Raw genomic sequence first — 24840 nt, 5'->3', positions numbered from 1 at the left:
CCATACACAGTATGATATGCAGTGAAATTTTTAACAACCGCCCTTGACCTAAACTTTTTTAAAAATAATTTAATATTCCAAATAAAGAATATTACAGTATAGAAAATATATGAGCAGAGCAACATACTGTGCAATGTGTTATATATGATCATGAAATTATAATGTGTTTCCAAACTTTTTGAATGGTAGTGTGTATAATCTTTTTTTCTTTTTAACTCAGTAAAGTCAAAGAATAAATAGTTCATACATGACGAGAAGATTTGCAATCAATTTTATTTTTATATTTGAATCTTTCATACAAATTCTGTATATTAAATCTGCATTTTCTATAGTTATGCCACAAATAAATTTAATATAAGATTGTTAAACCACAATATTACAAATTATAATTGTTTTATCAAAATACATTATATGATACTACTGTTAATGTCAACAGTGTCTTAGACTCTCTAAAATGACCTGTAGGTTAGACATGTGTTTTATTTGGATAATGCTTCTTTAGAAACTCTTTCATGAAGGCAGCAAGAACTTGAGTATCTTCCAGACTCACTCCATTGTAGAGAGAAGCTCGTAATCCACCAAGAATCCTATCAAAATATAACAACATTATAGGTGTATCAGGTATTTGTAGATAGATAGATAGATAGATAGATAGATAGATAGATAGATAGATAGATAGATAGATAGATAATACAACAAATAAGCAACAAGCAAAAATCACAATGAGAAAATGGTAAAGTAAAAAAACACTGTACACTGATACATTGTCTATAATTTAAGGAGGTAAAAATGTGGTAAAATAATAAGAATATACTGTTTCTATGTACATGTACCATTAGTATGAGATTAAAGATCATTTAAAGAGCTCAATTAAAGAGCTTAGGAATAAAGCTCAATGATAAAAGATTATAGATTAGCACAGGGATTTTATATTTAAAAAAAACAGAAAATCTTAAGTGAGTATGTAGTTTAGATTATTTATAGAAATTATAAATTAAAAATGATAAAATTTGTTAATATTAGGTTAGCTAACATAATTAACTTATGAATTCACTGATGCATTGTAAGGCAGTGGTCTGAGCTTGGCAATATATTTACACTGTTTATTTTATTAATTATGACTTATGAATGAATGATAAAATATGAATGAATTATAATTCATTATAATAGTTATATGATTAAACTATGCTGTCTTTTTGATCGATATAATTTTTTTGGGGAAATGATCTAGATCTACTAATTAATTTTCATCCTTCAAATTCTGCTAACATTGTAAATTGTTATTTAAGTCATATTTGTGTATTCCGTAAATTTTAGTATACTGGATACAAGAGCCATAACGTATATACTAAAATACTTTAAAGCCCTCAACCCTGTCTGCTCCAGCTGCACCATATAATGGCTGATCTGGAAAACAATATATATATATATATATATATCAGTGTCTGACCCCACAAATGCGCTTCTGGAAGAAGGGTCAAAGATTTCCATAAACACACTCAAACCATGTGGAAAGCCTTTTCAAAAGGGTTAAAGCTGCTCTAGCTTTAAAGGAGGGTGGGGCCAACATCATATTAAACCCTATGTATTAAGAATTGGATGTTACACAAGTTCATATGCATGTAAAGGCAGGTGAGTGAATACTTTTCAACTCAATACCAGAACACCAGGATTTTCCTGCTATAAATGCTGCAGTGCTAAAAATAACACTGCAAATAATATGGTTATATAACAAAAAAAAAATTGCACGCTTTTCTATCACAACTGGTGTAACCAGCCTGAATACTGTTTATTGAAGTGCTTTAAAACCACAATTACTATTAAAACTTTTTTAAATCTGTTAAAGGATTTGGAATAAATGGTGTTTATTAACCGATTTTTGCTACATTTACAGTACACCTATAACCTATACACCTTTTACCTAGTGTAAAACTAACTTGTGCGACTTACAGTAATACCTGACTTGATATGACAAGTCACTAATTATCTGGCAAAAAAAGTAACTATATTATAACATAACTATATTATGTCATTCATTTCAGCAAAATAGTGTATTACTAAAACTTTCATGAGCCGATATTATGCTTAAACAAAACATTATAACATTTAAAAAACACAGATTGATGCTATATCCTCATCACACTGAAAGAACCATAATACTGTAAATGACCTTCAGTCCTCTGACCGTAAAAATGTAAAAAGTAAATTAAATTATATTACATTTGTGCACGATAGGTACCTGTGTCCTTCTAATGCCATGAGTCCAAGCTTGGAAGCACCTTCTAGAAACTGTTTTTCCAGGACATCGTCTCCCTCAGTGTTTCCAATGCGGAATGGAATGTTCATGCGACTCCGGCACTCGACATCTATTGAAGATCTGTAGAAAGATATAGATGTAGAAATGTGGCAGCCAAATACTCTCAATAATACATATCAAAATGTTCCACAATTTTAGAGACAATGTTAATCTGACAATTGTCATTCGGAATTGTTAGTTAAGCAACTGTAAAGCATACATTATACATGTGTTTTTTTACTCACATATAAAATCCATTGGAGCTGTTAATGATGTCATAAATCAAAGCAGATTTCTGCATGCTCAGTTTATCCATGGCATCTACGCCTCCATTACTTTTTACCCATTCCAGAACCAGCTTTGTAATGTAAATGCTAGAGGGAAAAAAAGGAAAAGCTAAATAAAAAAAATGGCTACTATAATTTTATCAAACCTTTAATTGAGAAATGATTGTATGATTTTTTTTTTTTCATTATTATTTTGTTTATTGTATTACTTATCACTTATCAAAGCAGGCAGCTCAACTATTGTTGTTGGAAAGATAAATAATTACTGTAGTTCTATATGTCACAGTAGATATGTGATCTTAATGATGATACTTCAATACTGTGATTTGTCAAGTAATAGTTGAATAGTATAGTTGCTGGCAACTGGAATCCACACGTAGGAGTAACAGTAATTAAAAAATATTCTTAAAATAGGGAATCACTCCTATCTCTACCAAAATTAAGGAGAGCTCTGGATGTGTTCAAAGTGGATAGAAAAAGCGAAGAAGGAAATGCCATTTTTTTGGACACGGAGCTCATAAAAGATAAAAATTGAATATTTTGTACTTTTTTACATGCAATATGCAACTGATTAAAGCAATGGCGAAGATGCAGCTTTTAAACAGTGATTATTTGGGTTTGTCATAGCCGACAATGCTGGAAATAAGAAATCAAAATTTGCTCTTACAGCAACACAGATTTTGCGCAGATTCATAAATTCCACCCAGTGGAGGACATAATGTTCCTATAATTATTTCTTTACTTTGTCCTACCTTCTCCGCAAGCAGTTAGATGTTAATTTTAAGCAGTGTTTGAACACTGTGGGATGTGGACTCATGTGTATCGTACTTTGGGAGGTTGCTTTGTTACGGTTGTGCGCAGGTGGAGGGAGCACTTTAGGAGGAATGGACTACAATACCCAATCACTCCAACATTATCTTCAAAGTTTTTTCATAGCACTGTAAGAGGGAGACCACTACAAATTTCTTTTGCTAAAGTTGCGAAGTGTATTTAAAAATCACAAATCATTTGAATATAAAAGCAGTTACCCTAAAGATTATCCCCAGACAAAAACAAGAGCATTCTGGTTTTACCTGAAGGTAGGTGGGGTGTTGTAGAGGGAATCATGTTCAGCTTGCACTTGGTAATTTAATATAGCAGGTGTCTCCTTCAAAGCTTTTCCTAACAGATCTTCCCGTACGATCACAATAGTGGTTCCTGCGCATCCTGAATTTTTATGTGTACCTGCAAATATGAGCCCGAACTTAAAAGAAGAAAATATAACACAAATTAAACCACTGAAACAAGACAACAATGGCATTGGCAAAAAAACCCTGCAAGTTTCGAACCTAACCAGTGTAAAATATATCCCACCTTAGACACATCTACTGGCCGTGATAGGAAATTTGACGACATATCACTGACAAGAATCACATCCTTGGTGTGAGGAATGAAGTTAAACTCAATGCCATGGATTGTTTCATTGCAGCAGTAGTAGACATAGGATGCTGAAGGGTTCAGTGACCAGCTGCTGCTGTCTGGGATCCCTGAGGTGATGCGAAACATTCTTTGATTATGAAAAACCTAAATCGCTCTGAATAAGGGCCATATGCCAACTGTCATAAATGTAAATGAAAATCATGAAGCACTGTATTAATCAGCACTAAAAGCTTTACTTTTTCAACTCTCTCTCTATTTATGCTCCTTTAAATGTAACCTAACTGTAAAGTAACATCAATATTTATAGATTTCTTTCTTTCATGTAAATATGTAATTTAGCTCACAACAGCTTTTAGTTTCTGAATAACTCACCAGTGTATCGGTCCACTTTTGGATTTACCATGTTCACTTTGCCGTACTTCTCCGCCTCTTTGGCAGCAGTTGCAGACCACTTTCCTGTTACAATATAATCAGCACACCTGTCCTCCTTCAGACCGATCAGATTCAGAGGAATAGCACTGAACTGGCCTGAACCACCACCTTGCAGAAACAGAACCTTGTAGTTTGTAGGGATATTCCTGCATACAGAGTTTGAAAAATAAATGTGGATGTTAAAGCTGATTTAATTTAAAACAATTACTACACAATAGGCTTGTGTGCATATTTTGTCTAACATTATGGCTGAACTTTTATTACTATTGACTAGGACTGCATGATTATGTCCAAAATGCATAATTATGGCCACAATTATTTTTATTAATATTGAAATTATGAGTATTTATTAAAATTTTTAATAACAAAAATGTTTTTCTTGCATTGTCACATAAATACACACGTGGACAAAATTGCTGGTACCCTTCGGTCAATGAAAGAAAAACTCAGAAATAAGGTCCAGAAATAACTTTAATCTGACAAAAGTAATAATAAATAAAAATTCTATAAATGATAACCAATGAAAGTCAGACATTGCTTTTTACCATGCTTCAATTAAATTATTTTTTTAAATAAACTCATGCTTCAGGCCTAGACAAAAATGATGGTACCCCTAACTTAATAGTTTGATGCACAACCTTTTAGGGCAATCACTGCAATCAAACGATTCCTGTAACTGTCAATGCAGACTGTCTTCTGCACCTCTCAGCAGGTATTTTGGCCCACTCCTCATGAGCAAACTGCTCCAGTTGTTTCCGGTTTGAAAGGCACCTTTTCCAGACGGCATGTTTCAGCTCCTTTCAATGCTTAATAGGATTGAGGTCAGGGCTCATAGAAGGCCACTTTGGAATAGTCCAATGTTTTCCTCTTAGACATTCTTGCGTGTTCAAAGCTGTGTGTTTTGGGTCATTGTCCTGTGGCAAGACCCATGACCTGTGACTGAGACTAAGCTTTCTGACACTGGCCAGCACATTTATCTCTTGATAGTCTTGAGATTTCATTGTACCCTGCACAGATTCAAGAAACCCTGTGCCAGATGCAGCAAAGCAGCCACACAACATAACAGAGCGTCCTCCATGTTTCACAGTAGGGACCGTGTTCTTTTCTTGATATGCTTCATTTTTTCGTCTGTGAACATAGAGTACCTTTTTTGTCCATAGGACATTCTTCCTGAAGCTTTGTGGCTTGTCAACATGTAGTTTAGCACATTTCAGTCTGGCTTTTTTATGAATTGTTTTTTGTCCTCCTTGGTCGTCTCCCATGTAGTCCATTTTGATTTGTCATCAATTTTCCTCCTGCGGCCACGCCCAAGGAGGTTGGCTACAGTCCCATGGATCTTAAATTTCTGAATAATATGTGTAACTGTAATCCTTGCTTTGCAGTCTATGGCAGAACATGCATTTTTAATATCAATTATGTACATTTAACCGTGGGAGGCCAAAAACATAATCGAGTTAAAAATTCAACTACTTATCCATAATTACATTTTATGAATAATTATGTATGAATAAAACATAATTAAGTACTAGATATAGATACTATATAGATACTAAAATATTCCTTATTAAGAGGACTGTTAGGAATTACTAAAATTCCTTATAAAGCGAAATGGGTTTGCACTACTCATAGATATTTAATGATCACAAAATCACATACTGTACAGTATCTGGTGTTGGAAAGTGTATTTGATTCATGTAAATGAATCAATATGAGATCAACTTTACAACTGTATAAAAAATTTATATTTAATTTAGAAAGTCAATATACTGTTTCCTTGATATATCATGTCACATTTTAACTATCCCAGTTTATGGGACATGCACATGCATCTACATTGTTTTCTGCAACTGTAGTCACAGGAACATCTAGCTGCTTGGAGATGGTCTTATAGCCTTTACCTTTAACATGCTTGTCTATAATTTTCTTTTGAATCTCCTGTGAGAACTCTTTCCTTTCCTTCCTCTGGTCCATGTTGAGTGTGGTGGTACACACCATGTCACCAAACAACAGTGACTACCTGGAGCCCTATATATAGGCCCACTGACTGATTACAAGCTTGTAGACACCTGTAATGCTAATTAGTGGACACACCTTGAATTAACATGTCCATTTGGTCACATTATTTTTAGTCTTTTATAGGGATACCATCAAGGCCTGTTCCATGAGTTTATTTTTAATTAAATTGCAGCATGGTTGAAAAGCAATGTCTGACTTTCATTGGTAAACATTTATAGAATTTTTATTTATTATTACTTTTGTCAGATTAAAGTTATTTTTGTGACCATTGTGAGTTTTTTTTTCATTGATTGAAGGGTACCAATAATTTTGTCCACATGTATAACATTACATCTTTGCAACAAAATTTAATGAAGATACTAGAATAATGTCACAATCAGTGACACAAATCACATAATACAATATTATTTATTATACAATAATAATAATTATAATTATTATTATTTATTTATTTAATAATAGTTATTATTATTATTATTATTATTATAACTTCTTGTTTTAATAACAACGACATATTTATCTATTACAAAAGAGGGGTATGGGAGCTAAAACATTTTGAAACAGAACAAAACCACATTGTTTAGCAGCGACAACAGCCTTATTAAGATCCCACATAACTAAAGATAAAACTTGGTCTGCACTACTCATAGATCATTGACCCTGGAATAAACAAAAAACTATGGTTTAAAATTTGTAATGTAATGTTAACATATAGTACTTTTTATTCAGAAAAAAACTAGCTTTCATTATATTCAAGCAAATAAATCATTCAAATTTTTTTTTCTTTCATCTTTAATATGTTGAATAATAATCATAAACCTAACCTAACCTAACCCAACAGCTCCACTGTTTACTCGTATTTGCTTACAGACCAGTCTTGTGATTTGCATTTGCTACTTGTTTAAATCCTTGTGGGTATTTCTTATTTAAGCTCGCTCATTTTGTCTGTATTCAAATATTATATGCTTGCTTTGCAGTCTATTGGCAGAACATGCATTTTCAATATCAATCAATTATGTACATTTAACTGTGGAAAGCCAAAAGCATAATCGAGATAAAAATTAAACTAATTATGCTCACTGACTATGTTTTAGGTTTAATGTGCACACATAATTAAGTACTAGATATAGAAACTATATAGATACTAGAATATTCCTTATAAAGAGGACAAATAATCACAAAATCACATTCTGTATCTGGTGTCGGAAAGTGTTTGAAAACATGTAAATGAATCAAAATGAGATCAACTTTACAACAATACTTAAAAAAAAATCCATTCAGAAGGTCAATATACGGTGTAGTCCTTGTGATATGTCACATGTTAAGTATCCGATTTTATGGAACATGCACATGCATCTACATTGTTATGGGGTTTAAAAACTTACACAAGTTCACAAAGTAGAGATTCAGCTGAGTTGATTATATTGTAAAAATCAGGTGACCTGTGGCTCATTTCTAAGTAAAAAAAATCAGTAAGGTTAGCACTCATCACACACACAGGCTGTGCAACTTTATTTTATATGAACGCTGCGCTCCTTACCAAGAACACTAATCCCGAGATCAATGTAATCCAGCAGTTCTCTCTGGGCCTGGATCAAAACCTGAAGGAAAGTCAAAGAATTGATTATATCAAGTACTGAACTGCAATACAGCCTCAACAGAATGGTATCATGCACTTGTTTATCAGTAAGTCAGTCAGATAAATGTCTATTTTTTGTGGACAAAAAAAATATATATATGTTTCGTTGTGGAGTACATTTCAGAGAACATATGTTTAGATAATAAGTTTTAGGAGGATAGATTTTAAGTTTTATTTTCAATGTGTTGGAAAGTTCTTAACTCAATTCCAGTTATTTTTGTATTTTTTTATTGTATTTTTTTTTCATACAGGCCAATAATTTAACTCGTTTGAAATACAGAACATCTCTTCCATAACACATTACATAGTGGACCATAAACCAATTAATCACTTCAATACTTATCATAGTTAAAGGTTTTGTTCAATAAGTCAGATAAGTATTTGCTTATTTAAATACAAATTAATCCAGTTTACACCTCATTTTGAAACAGGCACTGTATGATCAATGATAAAGATTTCTGTTAGGTCAGCACAGTCAGTTTCTAAATATGTCACAGTCTTCAGGACAGAGGACTTTACACATTATGGTTTCTTGGTGACAGCTATTTTTTTTAAATAAGTAACAGCAAGCAAGCAACTTTATATTATAACTGATATAACTGAAGCTTTATTAACCTGTCCTTTGACATTTCTGTTTAATGTAAACTTGACATTACTGTGACATGTTGATTATTAATAAATTGTAATCATTGGCAAATCCATGTGGCATACTGTACGTGGAATAACACCCTGGAATGGTGGAATGGCAAAGTGTTTATTCGATTATTGTTGGATTTTTTTTTCCATAACACAGCATGTTGCATGTTATTCCGTGCCTATCTGATATATTATAATCTATTATACCAAAGTTAAAATGAATGTCTTAATCTGATTACATTGCGTATATTTTGCATTTTTGACATTTAATGCAGCTGTCCAACTAAGGTAAGATTATTTTTGGTCATAGTACAAAGTTGTCTTGAGGTCTTTAGGACAAAAAATCGGTGCAGGTTTAAATTTTAACCAAGCAGGAACTACATCTGATTCGACCTCTTCAATCAGTTAATCTTGTATTTTAGTGGAATAGCGGTCTGACCCGGGGTAAAACCCACCCTTTCACTAAGCTTTAAATTATATTAAAAAAACTATTACATGCACTGTTTAAAATGTAAATTAACATAATTTTAATGAGGTACTTAAACATTTATATTTTGTATCGCAAGGCAAAAAAAAGGGGAAAGGGGGAAGAGGTAAAAAGAAGGATAAAGGATAGGTGTTCTGCAGTTATGCATTGTTGTCAGTAAAGTATTCATTGTGTTGTATTGAAAACATGTTGTGTCATAAACACAGTTTTTGTGCATCAAATCAAATCTTAAAACGAAGATAAAACATATTGTTCCACCACCAGAGAAGCCAAAATTTGTACTCAAGTAAGAGTAGCTGTACTCAAGTAGTATTTGAGTATACTGTACTACTATACTACTAGTGTTACTCAAGTAGAAATAAAAAGTAGTCATACAAAATACTGTTTAAGTAAGAGTAAAAAAGTATAAGACTACTCTGGTATTGAGTAACTGTTTTATCGACATGTCAGATTTTTTTTTTTTTTAGAAATCATGTAAGCAGCCAGAAAAAAAAGATAAAATAATGTACAAATTCTGACAAATAATAAAAAAAGGAAATAAATTAAATAAAAATAAATTAATAAAACTAAAGATCTTTACAAAATAGCAAATTAAGGAACAAGAAACACAAATTTTCTAACTAAATACTACCTTGTTTTACCAAAAGTTTTACAAAATTTTCTAAACTTGATACTACCCACTTCTGTCCACCACCAATAGTCAGACCACTGACTGCACTTACATAGGGCCTTTGAGGATTGGACAGGACACCATTGTACAGGCCTTTCAATAACAGTTGTAAATTATGTTTCATTTGCAACTGTTTCATCTGTTTGTTATCAACTCGAATTTGTTTTGAATGTGAAGTGTAAAAGGAAGACAACAGCTAAAAGCAAACAACACCCAAACTTACTGGTTGTGGAAGTTTCACTGGTCCTGGAGCAAAATAAATCACCTTCTTCATTTCCAATGTATATAAGTGTACGCTTTGAACAGATAAAGAATATGTATTAAATAATTGAAGATACAGTAGAAGTTCAGTGCTCAGTCTCATCTACCTAGTTCTTCTGCAGCTGTGTAATAATTAAAATCTCATTTCATGCTAGAGTAGTTATACATTTTTGTATCTGCCTTATGATTGGCTGCTAACCCTAATCCTCAGCTTCTGATTGAGTAGGTAGTGTTGAATGAGGAAAATAATTGGATTTTCACTTCATACCACTATAACGTAACGTGATCATGTATTATACACTCACACACACACACACACACACACACTGTATATACAGAAAAGTGAAATTATTCAATTCAATACACACTTTGTTGAATAAAATTTGAGAATAAGTAAGGTACCATTTCTAGTTTAAGCATAAATACTGCTTTCCATATTATTAAACAAATATTGAAATCTATTAAAATATAAAAGATTATTTACTATGTGGATGGGAAAGCTGAAGGGCTTTGCTGATACAAATGCAATGTGCTTATTAATTTCATAGACAAAACTTGCCCTCCCCTAGGCAGTTTACATTTTTTAAAATGTTGGTTTGTCTTTAACATTTGTTCCGGCAGACTAAACTGCCAAAAAGTTTTAGGAACCAAAGGCTGTCAAAACAACCAATTATCAACAAATGTATAAGAAAATAGGGAAAAAGGAAAAAACATATTATTCTTACTAAAATACATAATGCGTTTTGCTGAATTTTGGGTTCTATCATAACTTTGCACCTGGAAAAGTCCTGGCAATAGATCAAGGACTCAATTAATAATTTAAAAAAGTTAATTCTGCATGTTGCTGTTAGCAGTTATTTGTTTTGGATGTTATTTTATCAAAAATTTTGAATAAAATATATATATTTAAATTACAACAAAATAATATTTCAAACAATTTATTATTTACAAATTGGCTACCTTGAAAGTTTAAAAACCCATGAAACCATAAATCATGAAAATGAACTCTATAAGAATATTCTGTAAAATACTCACATGGCAGGCTGAAGTCAGGGATATTTGCAGATCTAAATAAAGAGAAATTTAAAGCCCACTGGGGCCCACTGGAGCACACTACCACCTGAGAGGAAGGCTGAGGGGAGAGTCACACCATCTTTATAAACCAGAGACCAACCAGTAAATCTAGTAAAACTAGTATAAAAAATGTGCTGTCATATTATCACTAACCACTTAGTTATCAGTAGTGACTTAATTATCCAAAGACTGAGCAGTTTGATAGTTGGAGATAGCTTTCAGTTGAGTCTAATCCAACAGGAACAGAAAGCAGTGTGGTGTATGGAGGAAAATGTAGTTCTACCCATCAACTGGGTCAACCAGTTTCAGTTCTCATTCTGCATAACCCAAAGCTTGCAAGCATGTCAGCTGTCATGGGATCAGTCCAACATACTGTAAAGCTGATGACAAAATGTAATTCTTCCCTTGTAATTCTCCCAACTACAGATGGCATTGTAGGCATAAGGATGCACTTCAATCCACAGGAACATCAGCAAGGGCATTGAAGATAAAACAGGGCTGGGTCTTTCAGCATGACAATGATCCCAAACACACCGCCCGGGCAACGAAGGAGTGGCTTCGTAAGAAACATTTTAAGGTCCTGGATTGGCCTAACCAGTCTCCAGATCCCAACCCCATAGAAAATCTTTGGAGGGAGTTGAAAATCTGTGTTTCCCAGCAACAGCCGCAAAATTGACGTGTCATATGGAACAGTCCAGGTAATTCTCATGTATGATTTAAACATGCGCCTGAACATGCAGCGTCTGTGGATAACCCATCCTTCACGTCGAGGATCATTACAGGTGACAAAACTCGCGTGCATGGATGAGACATTGACAACAGTCACAATCTAGTAACAGTACACCACTCTCAATTACTGTAAGCAAGCATTTTGGTGCAGTATATTTTCTGTTATCTGCAAAAGCTCACGATTAAAGAAAATAAATTATAAATAAATGTAATAAAACTTAACTGTATATAAAAAGGCAGACCGCAAAAGAATTAAGATTTGCAACTTTAATTCTATAAAATTTTGTAAACATGCACAGAGTGCTCCAAGAGGCCGCATCACATATGACTGGAATATGCTTGTGAAATTGTATCCACTTTCCAGTGAGATAAACGTTGCTTGGACACAGGCTTGCCTGTGCACTTTTTATCATAACATACAAATAATCGTGTATATGACTGCCGCAATGGACCAGTATGCTCAATGTATGTACACAGTGCTCTGACTGGACATAAGGAAGGGCTATTTAGCTCAGTACTTGACCTAGGGGATTCTGGGTGAAAAGCATCCAGCTCAATCACCTAATTTATTGTACCAGGTCTGAGAACTTTGGGTAGAAATGCCGGATTTGGCCAGAGAAAAACTCGTTTTCCACCCTCCATCTCAGGCAGTCCTCACTGACCGATAAAGCATGCAATTCACTGACCCTCTTGGCTGAACATATTGCCAGGAGGAAGACTGTTTTCCATGTCAGGAACTTCAAGCTGGCCTGATCTAAAGGTTCAAATGGTGTTTTAACGCAGAACAGTAGTAAGGTCCCAAGCAGGTGACCTTATGATCTTCCCTGGGCATAAGCGGTGTGCGCCCTTAAGGAACTGAGACACTAAGAGGTGTTTACCAACCTTACAACCTGCCCTGATGCATAAAAATGTGAGATGGCTGAGATGTATACTTTTATGGTGTTTACCGATTTCCCAGAATCCAACAACTGGAGGAACCGGAGAACAAAGCTAGTGTCACAATTGGTAGCATCTAGCTGCTGATCTCGGCATCATGTGGAGAATATTCGCCATTTGCTTGAATAGTTATTTCAAGTAGAGGGTGCCTTTGAGCTATTTATTGTTCTCCTTACAGCCTCATCTAAGCCCAGGTTAGAGAGGGGCTGAGTAGAGGCCACACCCACAATTGTAGAATTTCCGGCTTTGGGTGCCAAATTTGTCCTGCTGTTTGAAACAGGAGATCGGCTGTTTTTGGTAGCTGCCGAAGGGTAAACTTAAAAGTAAGTAACTTTGGAAGAAGTTAGAAGCGTAAAAGTGCTGGAGTTTCTTTGGCCATCTTGGGGCCACCAGCAAGACTTTGTGATGACCTATCGTTATTTTCCTTAGCATACAACAACTCTTCTGGCCATTCTTGAGATAGTGCATCTATCCCCAGGGGATCTCCTAGGCTGCTCAGGGAATACCACTGGGCGCAATGAGTTGTCTCTGCTGTTGCAAACAGATCGATCTTTGCCGTACCGAAGTGTTCCCATACAAGTCTCACTGTTTCGAGATGGAGACGCCACTCTCCTGGAAGTGGTCCAGTTCGAGGCAGCAGGTCCGCCGCTTTGTTTACTGCTCCTGGTATAAACGCAGCTTTAAGAGATATAAAGTTTGGGGATGCCCAGAAAAGTAGTTTTCTTGCCACCGGGAGGCATCGTGCTGATCTGGTGCCCCCCTGGTGATTGAAGTGATACACCGTGGACATGTTGTCTGTCCTTATTAAAACATGTTTTTTTTGTAATAACAGGAAAAGGCCTTCAGAGAGAGGTAGAGCTCCAATATATTTGTCAGGGATCGGTAGGGAGCGTGGTGGATCCAAACGCAGAAGAGACAGATCACTTTAGATAGCAAATGGAGTTTGGGTGCTTGTGACTTGGGTTGACAATGTTATAGTTTAATGCCTTGACCTTAATTCCGCGTAGAGCTGGGATTTGGAATAAATCCGCTGGAAAGCGGAAGCACGGAGCGCCAGCATGAGCGGGCCGAGGCAGTGTGTATGACGCTTGGCTCGCAGGAATGCGGAAGCGTGAGCTTTATGCCGGTATGAAAAAAGCCTGAGCCTTGCGGGGAGGCAGGAGCGAGCAGAGCCGGCGAGAAGCGGCAGCGTGAGTCCGGTGAGGAGAGGAGATAAATCGGGGTCGTGGAGCTGGCGAGGGTCGAAGCCGAAGAAAGGGGAAGAGGTCCTTGATCCAAATTCGTTATCGGTGGCAGGTAAGCAGTCGGTAACGGGAAAACTCCAAATGTGTCAAATCCAAAACGAAAAGGCAAAGTCGTAGTCAAAAGGGCGAAGCGAGGTCGATATTTGGCAGGCTGAGACGAGAGATACCGCTGGTAAATTGGAGCTGAGAAGGCACACAATAAACTGGCGATGTGGTGGTGTCAGCGCATGGCTTAAATAAGCATGAGAGGTGATGGCTGATAGGAGACAGGTGTGTGGAGAGCGGAAGGTGAGGTGGTGAGTTGGAAGGAGTGGTTGGGAGAAAGGAACGGGAATGCTTTAGTGATCATGGCGAGACTGTGGCTTGACGTGGCATGACAGTACCCTCCCCCCTACGAACGCCCCCGGGCGTTCTACCAGGTGCCTCGGGGTGGAGCCTGTGAAAATCAGTGATCAATGAGCGGTCTAGGATAATTCTTGCGGGTACCCAGCTTCTCTCTTCAGGACTGTAACCCTCTCAGTCCACTAAATACTGGAGACCACGCCCACGGCGGCAAGACTTGAGGAGTCTGTGAACAGTGAAGGCTTCACCCCCGTCTATGAGTCGGGGGGTGGAGGGGGTTGGGAGGGTGTGGACAGTGGGCAAGAGGCCATGCGGCAAATCGCGGCATGGATTAATAATGCGGTTAAAAGTGAAGGGACCAACGAACCTTGGAGAAAGCTTCTTCGAGGTGGTCTTGAGGGAAAGGTCCCGTGTAGATAGCATGACCCTTTGACCGACACGATACCTGGGGGCCGATGATTGATGACGGTTAGCATGACGCTGGAAGGTACTCACTGTGTGCAAGAGTTGCTTGCGGGCCTGCAGCGACGGACAAAGTTTAGCGCTGAGGGAACCGCCACCTCCTCTTCTTGGGCAGGAAAGAGGGGTGGTTGATAACCCAGGCAGCAGTGAAAGGGGGACATGCCTGTGGAGGAAGTTGGGAGCGAGTTGTGGGCATACTCGACCCAGGGAATGAATCTGCTCCAAGAAGATGGGCCTTCAAGAAGCCATGCACCTTAGGGCCTTCTCAAGTTCCTGGTTCATTCGCTCAGTTTGTCCGTTAGTCTGTGGGTGAAATCCAGATGAGAGGCTGGGGGTGGCACCAACAAGGTTGCAAAATGCCTTCCAGAACTGGGCCGAGAACTAGGGACCCCTGTCCGAGACGATGTCGACAGGAAGCCCAGGAAGTCGAAAGACATGATTGACCAGGAGCTCAGCTGTTTCCTTGGCAGACGGAAGCTTGGGTAGTGGGATAAAGTGGGCCGATTTAGAGAACGGTCCACAATGGTCAGGATGCAGGTGTTATTCTGTGACGGTAGGCCAGTGACGAAGTCGAGAAATATGTGAGACCAGGGGCGGTGAGGGATGGGGAGAGGTCTGAGTAGGCCCTCCGGAGGTCGGTTAGTGATCTTGTTTCTGGAACAGATATCGCAGAAGGTCACAAAGTTCTTTACATCCTCTTTGAGGGTGGGCCACCAGAAGCGTTGGTGCAGGAGGAAAAGAGTGCGTGCTGCTCCTGGATGGCAAGCCAATCTGGAACCGTGGGCCCAGTCCAAAACCTAAGGGCGCACGGAGGCTGGAACAAAGAGTTTATTCGTGGGAACGATACTTGGGCCTGGTTCTTGTTCCAGGGTCTGCTGAACCAGGTGCTCTACGTCCAGTTGGGTGATTGCAACAAGGCAGTGAGGGGGTAGGATTGTCTCTGGCGTGGACTTGTCTTGAGGGGTAGAGAACTGTCGGGAGAGAGCATCAGGTTTTACATTCTTGGTCCCAGGACGGTAAGACAACGTGAACTGGAAACAGGAAAAAAACTGTGAGTTCAGCCTGGCGTGAGTTCAGTCTTTTAGCTGTCTTCAGATATTCAAGGTTTCGGTGATCCGTCCATACGAGAAAGGGATGTTCCGCCCCTTCCAACCAATGTCTCCATTCCTCAAGTGCCAGCTTGACTGCCAGAAGCTCATGATCCCCGATGCCATAATTAGGTTCAGGGGGGGTAAGTCGGCGAGAGAAGAAAGAGCAGGGGTGGAGTTTATTATCCTTTGGAGACCTCTGTAACAGGATAGCTCCTACTCCAGTTTCTGATGCATCTACCTCCAGAACAAACTGGAGGGCGGGGTCAGGAAAAATGAGGACGGGTGCTGTGGTTAAGTGGTGCTTGAGTTCCCTGAAAGCCTGCTCAGCCCGTGAGTTCCATCGGAATGGCGTTTTGGAAGAAGTTAGTGCCGTAAGCGGGGCTGCCACCATGCTATAACTTCGGATGAAGCGACAATAAAAGTTGGCAAACCCCGGGAACCGCTGAAGTTCACGTCGCGAGGAGGGTACTGGCCAGTCAGTGACTGCCTTGACCTTTGCGGGGTCCATCTGGATGCTTACCAGGGAGATGGAGTGACCTAAAAAGGAAGTGGAGGTGCAGTGGAACTCATATTTTTCTGCCTTAACGTAGATCTTGTTTTCCAATAGCCGTTGCAAGACCTGGCGGACATGACATTTGTGTTCCCTTACAGAACATGAAAAAATTAGGATATCATCCAAATAAGCAAAGACGAAAACATTGAGGAAGTCTCTAAGGACATCGTTTATGAGGGCCTGGAACACGGCCGGTGCATTGGTCAGACCGAATGGGACTACAAGATATCCGTAATGGCCCGTGGGGGTGTTAAAGGCAGTCTTCCACTCATCACCCTCCCGTATCCTGACAAGGTGGTAGGCATTTCTTAAGTCAAGCTTGGTAAATACACGGGCATCCTGAAGAAGTTCGAAGGTGGACGTTATCAGCGGGAGGGGGTAACGGTTCTTTACTGTGATCTTGTTTAAGCCTCTGTAATCAATACAAGGTCTGAGGGACTTGTACTTTTTTCAACAAAGAAAAACCCAGCTCCCGCCGAAGAAGACGACGGACGGATTATGCCTGCTGCTAGTGACTCGTTAATGTTATGATTCATGGCCTCTCTCTCTGGGCGAGAAAGAGAGTAGAGTCGCCCCTTGGGTGGGGAGGTGCCGGGAAGCAGGTCAATCATAGGGCGGTGAGGTGGTAAGGAGATCGCCCCTGACTTAATGAACACCTGTCGCAAATCGTGATATTCAGCGGGAACCTTGGTTAAGTCGCGGATCTCCTCTCGTGATGCTGGCGAGGTCCGGTCCACAGGGCCTGGGGCCTGAACAGAAAAAGGCTGGCACAGGGGAGTGAGAGGGATTTGGAAGTTGGAGGCAGTAGAGGAGGAAATTAGGTTCTGGTCCGCCCCGGAGTCCACTAAGGCATAAGTGGCATAAAACCGATCATCATGGGTCACAGTCACTAAGAAAAATGAGCGCTGGTCCGGGGAAGAGCTAGAAGTTGGGCCCCCCTGCATCCCCAGAATTACGGGGGGGCCTGCCCTTTTAGTGGGCAGGATCGCACGACGTGGCCTGTCTGGCCGCAGTAGAAGCAGGCGCCATCGTCTCTGCGGCGCTGACGCTCCCTTGTCGAAATGCGCGTGCGACCTATCTGCATGGGTTTAAGGGGTGTCTCGGGGGGGACTAGGACAGGTACTGGGGTGTAAGGAGCGAGCGAAGGCTGCCGTTCACTTCGCCGAATCCTTCTCCGGGTGTTGCTAGGTCGATGAGCCCCTGCAGATCCGAGGGGAGATCTCAAGCCGCGAACTCATCTTTGATTGGATCTGAGAGTCCATGGAGGAAGCAGTCAAAAAAGGCTCTTTCATCCCAATCACAGGAGGGAGCCAAAGTCCGGAAATCTATGGCGTAGTCTGAGACGGAGCGTGTTCCTTGACGAAGCTGAAGTATCTGGGTTGCCGCCTGATGCCCCGTAAATGAGCGATCAAAAACTCTTCTCATTTCGTCAGTGAAGGTCTTATACGTGAAACAGCATAGAACTTGGGCATCCCATGATGCCGTCCCCCACTCTCTAGCCTTTCCAGTGAGGAGGGTGATAATATAGGCGACATTGGAACGCTCTGTGGAAAATGACATAGCCTGCAGCTCTAGCACAAGAGAGCATTGGAATAAAAAAGAGCGACACGTGCCTGGGTTGCCATCATACATAGGTGGAGCAGGGAGGCGTGGCTCCTGAGCGGGAGGAAGTATCTGAGTGGGGGTGCGAGGAGTGATGCAGGAGGTGGCCGATCCTGAATCTGAGCAGAAAGAGATTGCAAAGTTTCTGTAATGGTTTAAAGAGTATTAGTTATCTGAGAGATTTCCTGCTGGTGAGTGCCTAAGAGGGCTACTTGGCTCTCTAGTGCCCCCCTCAGGCGAGCGGCTTCTGCTGGATCCATTCCTTGACCAGTTTATTCTGTCCGGGATCGGTAGGGGGCGTGGTGGATCCAAACGCAGAAGAGACAGATCACTTTAGATAGCAAATGGAGTTTGGGTGCTTGTGACTTGGTTGACAATGTTATAGTTTAATGCCTTGACCTTAATTCCGCGTAGAGCTGGGATTTGGAATAAATCTGCTGGAAAGCAGAAGCCCGGAGCGCCGGCACGAGTGGGCCGTGGGAGGAGGTGGTGTGTATGACGCTTGGCTCGCAGGAACGCGGAAGCGCGAGCTTTATGCCGGTATGAAAAAAGCCTGAGCCTTGCGGGGAGGCAGGAGCGAGCAGAGCCGGCGAGAAGCGGCAGCGTGAGTCCGGTGAGGAGAGGAGATAAATCGGGGTCGTGGAGCTGGCGAGGGTCGAAGCCGAAGAAAGGGGAAGAGGTCCGTGATCCAAATTCGTGGTCGGTGGCAGGTAAGCAGTCGGTAACACTCCAAATGTGTCAAATCCAAAACTAAAAGGCGAAGTCGTAGTCAAAAGGGCGAAGCGAGGTCGATACTTGGCAGGCTGAGACGAGAAATAGCGCTGGTAAATTGGAGCTGAGAAGGCCCACAATAAACTGGCGATGTGGTGGTGTCAGCGCATGGCTTAAATAAGCATGAGAGGTGATTGCTGATAGGAGACAGGTGTGTGGAGAGCGGAAGGTGAGGTGGTGAGTTGGAAGGAGTGGTTGGGAGAAAGGAACGGGAATGCTTTAGTGATCATGGCGAGACTGTGGCTTGACGTGGCATGACAATATTGATGTGTTCTGAGGTCTAGGGAGGGTCCTAGGTGCCCCTGACAGATCTGCCTTCCCAGACTGCTCCCCTTCCTGTTAGGGAGGCGTCTGTTGTTATCACAGACCGTCTAGCTGGGATGTTTCCTAAGGGTGTCCCATGTGATAGTAGCCACTTGCTCCACCAAGGGCATAGCATCTGGATACACTTCTGTGTAATTCTTACACATGTCTTCACATGTCTGTTCAATTTGGGATGCAGATTGAAACTGTGCACCCACTGTTGTAGCGGGCGGGCTCTGAAAAGGCCGAGGGGAACCACAGTTGCTGCTGCTGCAATCATACCCAGCAGCTGCTGGAACTAAAGTAGTTTTACTTTCTTGTTCAGGTGAAATGACTGGGCCAGACTGGATAATTTTCTCACTCTCTGATGGGATAATGAGGCCATCATTAGGTGAGAGTCTAGGGAAATCCCTACAAAGAGTGTATGATGTCGAGGACTTAAATTGGTTTTGTCCCAGTTTATTTTGAACCCGAGAGACTTGACATGTTGGATTACTGTTCCAGTGTCCCTTATAACCTGACTGCGGGTAGGTGAGCAGATTAACCAGTCGTTCAGGTATGCTAGGATTTTTATTCCTGCACACTGAAGGGGATGAAGGGCTTTTAAAACCACCCTGGTGAAGACTCTTGGAGATAACGAAAGGCCAAATGGTAGGACCTTGAAGTGGTAAACCCAATCCAGAAAGGTAAAGCGAAGGAATGGGTGATGATCTGGACAGATGGGTACATGGAAGTACGCGTCCTTTAGGTCTATGGAAGTCAACCAATCGCCTGGCTCTATGGACTGTAGAATTTGTTTTGTTGTCAGCATTCTGAACGGCAGCGTTTTTATGAACCGATTCAGTTGCCGCAAGTCCAGGATTGGTCGAAGTCCACCATCCTTTTTTGGCACAAGGAAATATTTCGAATAAAGCCCAGTGGGCTGTTCGCTGAGGCTTATCTGTTAGCTTGTATCCGTTCTTGACATTACCTAGGACCCCGGCGATCTGATGTATACTTTTCCCAGCTATCCAGGCAAAGCTGGGAGCATGCTCCGGCGGCCCCGAGACCGTTATGCAGGACCTCCCCGGGGTTTGGACCCCCTGGGGGTGCGCCTCCTTGGAAATCCTCCATGTGCTGGAGGCTGATCAAACTGGGGAGTATGGTAGGATGGTCTGGTGCTCTTTTCATGGAGCTGGGAACCCTTAGTTTGTCTCCTATCATGCCCCCAATGATCCAAATGGTGGGAGTGTGGGGGCCGAAAGAGCTGAGCACCTCTATGGTCAAGTTTAGTGGATGCCATATGACCAAATGTTTGCTAGACAGACTCCCTCCTGCGCCTTGCCAGGTCGGCGGTGTCCAACATGGACTGAAAGTCATTGTGAAAAACTCTACCAGGAATCACCGGCATATTGGTCAATTATTTTCTAATGGTCTCAGGCAAGGATGTTTGAGCCAACCAAATCTGCCTTCGGGCCATGACCGCTGAAGACATGGATGCACCAATATCCCTGGTAAGTTGTGAACAACTGGCACATTAGTCGATCTGTCTTCTGACATTCTCTACCAGGACACCTAGGGTTATCTGTGACCCGGTCAGGACCTTAAGAGGTTAATGCTGCAATTTCTCTTTCTACTGGAGGCATGTTATCCATGCCACTCTCAGGAGCATAATTTATTTTGGCAAATCGCCTGCATACTGCATTAAACTGGGGTGCTACTTTTGGATTATTCCATGTTTCTCTCAACATTTGAGACTAATCCTCAGGGCCACAGGGATATACACAGGGGGTTAAGCATGGGAAATACTTGCCCAGACACCTTGCTGTGGGGTTGAGACACTAACATCTTCTTTAGTTTTAAGACCCAATAGTTTTGCAGCACTCAAAACGCGAGAAAGAATGTCATAGTGTGGAAGCACCAGATTTGGATTCATCCTCATCATCCTCTTTAGCGTTCCCCTTGCTGCCATAATGTGAGTCACTTGCATGCAGTGAAATAACATCTACTAAATCATCTGTCCCCTCCCGGTGTGATTGCTCATCACCTAAGGAGGTTGTGGGTGGTTGTGCACTCCCAGTAGCTGTATGTGTTTCAAATTTATCGGCTAAATCACATAAAGCAGCTAAAATCTGTAACTGGGTATCATTTTCAGGTTTCTGATTTATTATGGTCCTCCCATGTTTAGCTTGCAATACATCAGAGCGTGAGGACATGGAGTTATTGGGGGTGCGATTCCTCCTGCGCTTACAGGGATGTTCGCCGGCGGCGCATCCTTCTTGTTACCATTTGAGTGCCTGGCTCTTGCACTCTTTTCTGAACAGGGATGCTCAATATCGTCAAGATAAGGTTACAAGTTGAACTGTGTATATATATATATATATATATATATATATATACACACACACACTACTGTTCAAAAGTTTTAGAACATTTCTAACTCTATGATCGTTCCTTATTTTTATTTCTTTCTACATTGTAAAGGAATGCTGAAGGCGTCCAAAAATGCATTAATCTCCTTTGAACATTTGATTATGAGATGTTTCTGCTACTTATGCTCTGTAAAGACTTCATAATGCCTCTGATCTGAGGTGCTGTTAATTGGTCATTTTTCAGGCTGATAACTCTAAATGAACTTCTCGTCTGCGGAAGAGGTAGGTTTTGGTCTCGCCCTCCTGGGATGGTCTTCATGAGAGTCAGTTTCATTGTGGTGCTTGACGGATTTTGCAAATGCACTTGACAATACTGTTTTTGCAAGATCTATAAGAGAAAGGCTAACCTCTGTGTCTTAAAATTGTCATGCACTCCACCACGTTCCTGGGTTTTGTCATCTCCCCCCAGGGTGTGTCCATGGACCCGCAGAAGCTAGAGGCTGTGCGTCATTGGCCCCTACCCAGGACGCTCAAACAGCTTCAACGGTTTCTCGGGTTTGCGAACTTCTATCGTCGCTTCATCCGGGGCTACAGTACAGTTGCAGCACGACTGACCAATCTGACCAGGCCCGCAACTCACCCCTTCCAACTCACTCCGGCCGCCACCTCGACATTCAGAGAACTCCAGGGCGCCAGTGAGCCATTCATCGTCTGGACGGATCACCAGAACCTCATCACCATCGGGAACCTCAAGCAACTTAATCCACGACAGGCACGGTGGGCATTATTCTTCGAACAATTCAACTTCCATCTGTCACACACGGGGTCCCCGTGCCTGTCCTACCAACTTCACGCATCGTGGCACCTCTCCAGTGGGATCTCGAGACAAGGGTTCGCCAGGCTCAGGCTGCGGAGGCCAGGGCCGGCAGGTGCGCCACCTGGACGACTCTTCGTGCCCCAACCACTAAGAGCTGAGGTCCTCCAGTGGGGTCACTCATCGCCCGTCGCCGGACACCCGGGAAGGGGAAGAACCTTGCAGTTCGTGAAACGGGCGTTTTGGTGGCCCTCCATGAACAAGGATATCGAGGAGTTCGTTCAGGCGTGCCTGGTGTGCGCCAGGGCCAAGGATACCAACCGACCAACCCCCGGAGAGCTCCAACCTCTTCCCGTTCCTCGACGGCCCTGGACGCACATCGCCTTGGATTTCATCACAGGCCTGCCGGTTTCCGAAGGGAAGAACACCATCCTCACGATCGTCGGCAGGTTCTCCAAGGCAGCTCACCTGGTGGCCCCCACCGGACTCCCATCAGCTAAGGACACCGCCGAGCTGATATTGAAACACGTAGTTCGCCTGCATGGGTTCCCCAAAGACATCGTCTCGGACAGAGGGCCCCAGTTCACCGCCCGGTTCTGGAAGGCCTTCTGCCGTCTGATCACCTCCACCACTAGTCTGTCCTCCAGATACCACCCCCAGACTAATGGTCAGACGGAACGGACCAACCAACAACTGGAGCGCTACCTGAGATGCTTCGTGTCCGATCACCAGGGCTCCTGGGGCTGCTACCTCACATGGGCTGAGCTGTCTCACAACTTTCCTCACGTCTCCTCGGCTACCAACTTGAGCCCATTTGAGGTATGCTATGGTTTGGTTATGGTTGACGTACCCTCAGCCCAACAGTTGGTCCGTAGGTGTTGACGGCTATGGAAGCAAGCCAACCATGCCATCCAAAGTACCAACGCCAGCTAAATCACCCAACACCGCCGTCGACACCCTCCGGGACAGTTGTTCAAAGTAGGTGACAAGGTCTGGCTCTCAACCAAGAATCTCCATCTCCACACAGAATCCTGGAAACTTTCGCCAAGATTCATCGGCCCGTACTGCATCAATCTACAGATAAACCCTGTCACCTACCGGCTCCAGCTGCCTGCGGCGCTCCGGATCCATCCAGTATTCCACATTTCGCAACTAAAACCCTTCACCACTTCACCTATGGTTCCACCCACCCTCCCTGCTCCTTCTCCCCGAATCATTGACGGATTCTACACCGTGCAACGGATCCTTGATTTGCGCCCTCAGAGCAGAGGCACCCAGTACCTGGTCGTTTGGGAAGGCTACGGCCCCGAGGAGCGATCTTGGGTTCCAGCACGGTTCATCCTCGACCCCGAGCTCATCCGGGACTACCGTCACAGGGTATCCTCCACCTCAGGACCGTCTGGAGCCGGTCCTGGACAGGGGGGTACTGTCATGCACACTCAGAACGCGACCGGCACTGGGACCCAGAAGTTAAGCGGTCGCGAACCAGGAAGTGTAAAAGAGGTAAACAAACCATAGCACTTCGCTCAGTCATTGAGTCGCCGATGCCACATCGGAATTCTCCAACAAACCGTGAGTACTCACCTTCTTGGTTTAATTTCCTGATCGAGTGTGTATTTATAGGACGCGGGTTAGATTGTGTCTTTCCCTTACTTCCCATTCGTGAGAGTCCTTAGACTAAATAGCATGATTATCCTGCCTACTCGTGTTCTTTTGTTTACCATTCACGCAACAAAGGGCTAACCGCTAAAGCTACGCCTTCTGGTCACTCCAGGTTAGTTCTTGACAAAAATAACAACTAACTGTTGTTTCTCTTGTTGTTAGCTAATTCCCTAATCCCATATGTGTTATTTTATAGTTTTGAAATCCCCAGTATTGTTGTAGAATGTAAAAAATAAATGACTAAACAAAAAAAAGAAATTTGCAAGTCTTCTAAAACTTTTGAACGATAGTATTTATATATATAAATATCATTTAAAAAATGATTTTATGTAATAATTTTTTCTTTGAATATTTTCAGGCAGTGGAACAAAGCATCAGATGTTTCATGTTTCATGTACATGTCCATTATTTCTTATGATGACATTTGCTTTGATATAAGAGTGCTTAGATATACAAGCACGCTTCCGGAACAAATCATGTTCGCGATCCAAAGTTTGACTGTATATCTATAATAAAGTATATCTACTGTATAATAAAGCTGACATCACTGAATATGTGTACAAATTAGCTCTGATTATATAAATATATCTTTCTTTGTTAAACATGATTTATGTATTTACAAAACTCAACAAGCACCATAATGAAACTGGCTCTCATGAAGACCATCACAGGAAAGCAAGACCTAAACTTACCTGTGCTGCAGAGGAGAAATTCAATTTAAGTTACCTGCCTCAGAAATCACCAATTAACAAACCTCAGATTG

At 41.5% G+C, this 24840-nt stretch overlaps 1 protein-coding gene across 1 annotated transcript; it reads right to left on the bottom strand.

The window, feature by feature from the left end:
- Nucleotides 1–466: 466 nt before the first annotated feature.
- On the bottom strand, nucleotides 467–15126 carry LOC128509071 (phosphoserine aminotransferase-like). The gene is made up of 9 exons (XM_053480642.1): nucleotides 15029–15126; nucleotides 13875–14201; nucleotides 13444–13545; nucleotides 4375–4580; nucleotides 3937–4109; nucleotides 3657–3826; nucleotides 2542–2670; nucleotides 2240–2377; nucleotides 467–587 (listed from the first exon to the last, which is right to left on the bottom strand). The coding sequence occupies exons 1-9, from the start codon at nucleotides 15124–15126 to the stop codon at nucleotides 467–469; spliced, it is 1464 nt and encodes a 487-aa protein (XP_053336617.1).
- Between the last annotated feature and the right edge of the window lie 9714 nt (nucleotides 15127–24840).

The sequence above is a fragment of the Clarias gariepinus genome, chromosome 21 (assembly GCF_024256425.1).
Source record: "Clarias gariepinus isolate MV-2021 ecotype Netherlands chromosome 21, CGAR_prim_01v2, whole genome shotgun sequence".
NCBI classification, from domain to species: domain Eukaryota; kingdom Metazoa; phylum Chordata; class Actinopteri; order Siluriformes; family Clariidae; genus Clarias; species Clarias gariepinus.
The sequence above is the reverse complement of the archived record's forward strand: the minus strand, read 5'-3'. Positions and strand labels throughout refer to the sequence as shown.